Here is a 6,650-nt window from a genome sequence, read left to right on the forward strand (position 1 = left end):
GCCTTCTCTTCTTGTCTCTTCTGTCTCACCTCATCTCTATTTGTCTAATCTTGTCTTTCCTGTCCACATCCCATCTTTTCTCATCTCTTCTCATGCCTTCTCTTTTCTCATCTGGTCTCTTCTGTCTCATCTTGTCTGTTGTCTTCTTGTCTCATTTATTCTTTCCCTTTTCTTTTGTTGTCTCTTCTTGTCTGTTGGCTTTTTGTCTCATTTTGTCTTTATCGTCTTCTTAAATGAATTTGTCATCCCTTTAGGTGATTCATACAATGATTCGGATGCCGTTAGTGAGATTCTGCATGAAGATGGCATGACTCTGGATACTGAGGATCTTCTTAGCTTCTCCTACCAAGTAGCCAAAGGGATGGATTTCTTGGCATCCAAAAACGCAAGTGTTTTTCTCATTTGTTTGCGTTCTGTCTCTCTGACAGATACTGAGTTTTATATTCCGAGTGTTTGCGGTAACCCTATACTGCAGATCTTCTCACTCTTCCTCAACAATGCCACAGACTAACATTCCATTACCTCTGTCGAGTCAAGGATCGGGTTACACAAGGTCACACAAACGCATACACTCATTCATTGAGGATCATGCTGAGAAATATCACATTTCCCCACATGGTCAGCAGGTCCAGTATTCAGTTTAGGGGAAGGACACTAGATTAGTCACACTGTTGAGCCGGCGAGTTTTCTGTCAGGGAATTAATTTCAGCACCTCTATGCTAACTTAGAACACTTCTTTGCTAATGAGGTTTTGAATATTGGCACGGTTATTGTAAATACCTGACAGTTTTGACAGTCCTGACACATAAGAGCAATTTTAAGCACAACTTTTCACTCCCCTCTGTGGTCATTTCAGTAATGCCTCTAGGCCACTCATTCCTATGCAGGTTACATGCATACAAGTACAGCTTCTATCTGCTTGAACTGCGAAAGGCCAAAATCTCAAAAGCTGTCAACATTACGTTTCAATTACATTTTTTAAATGAGCAATACAGTCTGAGCTTCTTTAGCTCACATCACGCTAAAAACAAGTAGTCCATTCCTACAGCGTTTGCTTTAATACATAATATATTAGTGTGTATGTTGACCTGTATTTCTGCATGTGCAGTGTATTCACAGAGACCTGGCAGCCAGAAACATTCTCCTCACCCAAGGCCGAGTGGCCAAGATCTGTGATTTTGGACTAGCCCGGGACATCACTACTGACTCAAACTATGTTGTTAAGGGCAATGTAAGTATTAACTGTCATTACATGTGACAAACAACTTTAACATTTATTTTATTTGTAGATTTTCCCACCAAGTTTTACAAGTAAATAGACAAGCAAGCATGCTTCTTTAATGCATACTGTGTGTGTTGGATGTGGTTTATTCCAACAGCTTTCTGCAAGGAAATCTCACCTTAATGCAAAAAGAGCTTTTATCCGTGTTGAGACATGTACCAGATATGAATTACCCAAATGTCATACATTGGCAAGAGGTTGATGCAAAGCAAGTCATGAATGAGACGATTTTTGCCGTTTTAAGACAGTTGATTTATTTTCAAGAATTTGCATAAAGCAGAGCCGATAGCCTTGTGGGCAGCGCTCCATGTAGCGTGGTTGCGACCTGAGTTTGACCTTTCCTGATCACGCCTCCCTATCGCTCTCCCACTTCACTTCCTGTGAGTTTTATATTATCCTATCTCAATAAAGGCCAAAATGTCAACAAAAAAATAAATAAACAAAATTTTGCATTAAGCAGAATGCTATTTCTGGCTTCTACTACATATACTTCATTTGAATTCTGTTTTAATGATCTAAAAGAAGCCCAAAGCAACAAACAGTCATGACAAACTTGGTCTATAGTCTTTAAGTCAGTATTCTTTTTGTATATTTATATTTAAAATTTACAGGACAAGTAAGATAATGTCAAAATTGATACAAAACTGTATGACTGAGGTTGCCAAATGCATGTTTTGTTGGCAAATGATTTCTATGCAAGTCACAAACTGAATCCTTCAAGAAATGTGGTTTGTACTATGTGCTTTCATGCTCTGCCTGTGTTGTTAAGGAAGAAATGTTTGTAATGTGGCCCTTCTCTGTGCAGGCTCGTCTCCCGGTGAAGTGGATGTCCCCCGAGAGCATCTTTGAGTGCGTGTACACCTTTGAGAGTGATGTCTGGTCTTATGGTATCCTGCTATGGGAGATCTTCTCTCTCGGTGAGTTAAACCTATCTCATAATTATATTGACTTGGTATGATATACTGTTTTGAATCTAAATACTGACACTCTGCTTCTGTAGGGAGTAGTCCTTACCCGGGTATGCCTGTGGACTCTAAATTCTATAAGATGATCAAGGAAGGATTCCGAATGGAGTCACCGGAGTTTGCCCCGACTGAAATGTAAGTCTGAGCTGTAATTAGTTACATTTCTTTCTGGAAAAAAAAAAAAAACCCTTGTCAAGATAATGGCATAATTTACCATGTACACACCCTACAACACTGTTCCCAATAACACCAGTGCTGCTGTGTTTTTGTGTTTCAGGTACGAGATCATGCACTCATGCTGGGATGCCGACCCCTTTAAAAGACCTTCATTTAGCAAGATAGTGGAGAAGATTGAACAGCAAATCTCAGACAGCACCAAACATGTATGTCTTCCTTTATTTTCATTAGCTCTCAAAACAATGTAAACATGGAAGGGTCATTCTTTATTAATTGCATTAAGATTTGTTTAAAAAAAAACATTATAAACAAAAAATTATATCATAGAGGTTGTAAAATGTCATGTGATGTGACTCCCTAAAAACAGATATTATGAATTAAATAATTAATTACCTTGAAAAATATATAATTTTTTTTTTCATTTTTAAAGTAATTTCAGTTTTTTTTTTCTTTTCCTTTTTGTATAATTGAATTTGAAAAAAAGAAATGGTATAATATGGTATAATATATATCGTCAAAACAATTTTAAACCAACGGTGAATACAAAATATTTTTCTAAGAATGCATGTTTTAAACAAGATTTTTACCTTTCTCCTCTTCAGATTTACTTAAACTTCAGTTCTAGGTTGCCCGTGGCACCGGGGTCCCGTGAGGAGTCCAGTTCTCACATCCAGCGGCTAAACTCAGTCGGCAGTCACAGCACCACCACTCAACCCCTGCTCTCCAGCAACGATGTCTTCTTGGAAGGGACAAGTCCACTTCACCCTCTGGTGTGAAGCTCCAATTCTCAGCAAAAACCTGGCATTCTGGCAGATGCCATTCATCTCTCTTTGCCCTGGCTAAGCGTCATTGTAGCTGTCTGACATACATGAGGACTTTGGTGGGAAGCACTGATCATAAATCTCTTTTTGGATCCAAGAGCAGTCATATTCTTTCCATTCAACTTTCTCCCAGATTGTGTATATAAGCCCCCCTGCCAGAAAGGACAGTGATGGAGTGCATTCCTATTAACATTTCATGTATTCTTTGGAATTGTGGGATATTTTGAATTTTTGAGAAAGCTAATAATCAATGCTGGTATCATTCCATGGTACTATATCTCCAACGTGAGTCTGCAAGAGGACTGAACTTATTTTCTATCAAATTCCTTTGCTTCATTATATGGGATATATATATAAACACAAAAATGCTTCTTTTGCTAACTGTCGAGTCTTTACAAGTGACAGAAGTCAATCAGGCTGATTCAAGTCATCATCACAGCGAAAACAATAGAAATTAGACTTTCCCAAAACATCTCTGTTTGACATGACTGTCAGTAGCAAAAGTGTCTGGCATGAGCATTAACCAGTTATTTTCCTATCAACTATTTCGCAGGTCGCAGGCAGCTCATAAATTCAAATATCAAACACATAAAAGGCTACACTATTTGGGAAACTATATGTATAAGCAGCAATAACAGCATTGTAACATTGACTGCATGATCATGTTGCTGCACAAGCCAAAAACAAGCTACTTATTGCATGTTTTGTGCAGGATAGTATTTTGTCAGTTGGCAGCTGAAACTGTTTTATGTTTAAATAGACCAAATTAAGGTGCATTTCAGTTCACTGTCAGGAAAGGTGTTGAGACACGAAGAGGCAATTCATCAATCACAATTCACGGTTTACTTTAAACACTCAGTGAAATATTGGTTACATAGCAGTATTATATTATTGGCTTGTGTTGTGTTTTTCCTTTCAACCAGGAAGTGTAATTTGGGAGCGCAAAATGATCCACTCAAGCAGTAATTCAAGCTTGAGGCATCAAACTTTTAGACAGTGTTTCTTTTAGGGATCACAGTAGACAGTTTCTTCCACTTCTCCCATGTGTTTTAAGAAAAATATTTGGAAAGAATACTTATTTGTATGGCACAGACGTAGCTTGTTTAAAACACTTTTGAAATGCTTCTTTGAGTAGTTTAACTCATGATGTGGTTCCGTGATGGTGGACTGTACAAGATCAGTAGCTTCTGTGGCATCGGTCCTGTTCTTTATTCCAGAGTGATTCCACATTCTATGCTCCATGAAACTGGAAGACATAGCAAGTAGTGTTCTTTTGTACATTTGTAAATGTTTTGCTTCTGTTATGTCCAATTTTGTACATAAAAAGTAAGGTGGGTTTTGGTAGTTTCAAGTAGAGACCGCTCTGAGATTATGTCGTCGCTCTGCTTTCTCGTGTTTGCAGAAATCGTGGGTTATCGTTTCCTGCAGACTTGACTCAGTTTGTCTGACTTCTACTTACCACACCAACTGTTGTGCCTGAAATGTTTTCTCTGCTCTTTAGCCAATGAGAATCGTGATGTTGAAGGTTGAGCCAATAGAAAGCTGCCTCTGCTGTGTAGAAATGGGTGCCAATGGCTTCTTGTTCTCTGTAGGAGTAGCCAATGAAGGATCTGCCAATAGAAGGGTGGCTTTCAGATGGAGGACAAAAAGAGCGGCTTTCTGTTACTTAGATGAGCCAATAGGATTCTCATTCCACTGCCAAAGGGAAAAGGGCAGAGTATTGGTCCGAATATGAGCTACATACTGAATGATTCAGTCGACACCAACCGCAGAACTCAGAGCTGTCCAAACATCAGTAGTCCGGGCACTCAGTCAGTAGCTCATTTCCCAGGTCTCCCTCTGTTCTTTGTGTCCAGCTGCTTCCTCCGGCGGATGTCTCACTTCCACAAAGTCTCAGCCGGGGAAATCCAACTTAGCCCGTCTCCCATCTCCACTGCTCACCCCCTCCTTCTCGCCACACTGGAACATTGTTCCTGATGGCACTAGCTTTCGCTTTCATTTGCGCTAATGTGTTTTGCGTGTCTGCGGGAGCGTGTATGAATGTGTAAATGCAGGTCATTTGCTGTTAAAATACCAGAGCACTGATGGGTTCCTCTAGTAGAACGACTGTAGTTAATGAACTTCAGATTGTTTAAATTATAGTGCTGAAGCCAATGATGTTCAGCCGCTACATACTTACCATCACTGTTTGCTCTTTTCCTATATGTAAATCATAATGTTGCTTCTTGTTTTGTTATCACGGTACGTTCTCTCATGTGCTGAAAAGATTTTTGTATGTTACAGTTTGTCATTTCCAGTTTATATAACTTGACATGATCATCTTCTGTGGTTATTTTGCCTCTTGATTCATTTATTCTTAAGTGCAGTTTTCAGACACACACCAGTACAGTTGGATATATATTTAATCCATTAACGTTATATTAAGCGCCGCTTGTCGTTTCAGTATTTTCAGTGATTGTATGACCGATAACTGGAGGAACATATGTGACCCTGGACCACAAAACCAGTCTTAAGTCGCTGGGGTATATTTTTAGCAATAGACAAAACAACATTGTATGGTCAAAATTATTGATTTTTCTTTTATGCCAAAAATCATTAGGATATTAAGTAAAGATCATGTTCCATGAATATATTTTGTAAATTTCCTACTGTAAATATATTAAAACTTAATTTTTGATTAGTAATATGTATTGCTAAAAACTGCATTTGGACAACTTTAAAGGTGATTTTCTCAACAACAAAAAAATTCATTATTTTTTTGCACCCTCAGATTCAAGATTTTCAAATAGTTGTATCTCAGCCAAATATCCTATCCTAACAAACCATACATCAATGGAAAGCTTATTTATTCAGCTTTCAGATGATGTATAAAGCTCAATTTCGAAAAATTGACCCTTATGACTGGTTTTGTGGTCCAGGGTCACATATGTGAAAACTAAACGCAGACGGTCCAGGAATTCCATTTGTGACTGCATAGTCACTACACAGTTCTCATACGCATTTTTAAATGATTAAAAGGTTTGCCCCTGAAAAGATTGTTTGTTTAATGTATTTTATTGTATATTTATTTTACAGTTTTTATTTTGAAGACGTGCAAATTCTGTGTGTAGCTCGTTACTTCAGTATGTAAATAAATAACTGAAACCATGAATCTTGGAATGATTAAGATTATTAGCTTCAAGGTTTCTTTTGCCATCTGAAGCAAAATTATTGGTGTTCTTCAAAAAAAAAAAAAAAAAAAGTAAAGTAAGAAAAGTTAAAAAGTGCTTTGAGGCATCACTTTGAAAACAAAATGTTCGGAAAATAAAAAAATGAAAAGATTACAGTAGAAAAAGCACTAAATACAATAATATACATTGATAAAGGTGTTATCAAAATGAAAAGGAGATCTATGGCAAAGAAAAA

The 6,650-nt window shown here is 37.7% G+C and overlaps 1 protein-coding gene across 1 annotated transcript; it reads left to right on the forward strand.

Annotated features, from left to right (window-relative positions):
* Positions 1–254: 254 nt before the first annotated feature.
* Positions 255–5,779, forward strand: LOC107577738 (mast/stem cell growth factor receptor kita-like; the record flags this gene model as incomplete). Its single annotated transcript, XM_016263778.1, has 6 exons — positions 255–385; positions 1,109–1,231; positions 2,088–2,199; positions 2,283–2,382; positions 2,525–2,630; positions 3,027–5,779. Coding segments are annotated over 6 exons (746 nt in total), but the record flags the coding sequence as incomplete, so codon positions are not given.
* Positions 5,780–6,650: the final 871 nt, after the last annotated feature.

This window comes from Sinocyclocheilus grahami, unplaced genomic scaffold, assembly GCF_001515645.1.
Source record: "Sinocyclocheilus grahami isolate Dianchi unplaced genomic scaffold, SAMN03320097.WGS_v1.1 scaffold7042.1, whole genome shotgun sequence".
Taxonomy (NCBI): domain Eukaryota; kingdom Metazoa; phylum Chordata; class Actinopteri; order Cypriniformes; family Cyprinidae; genus Sinocyclocheilus; species Sinocyclocheilus grahami.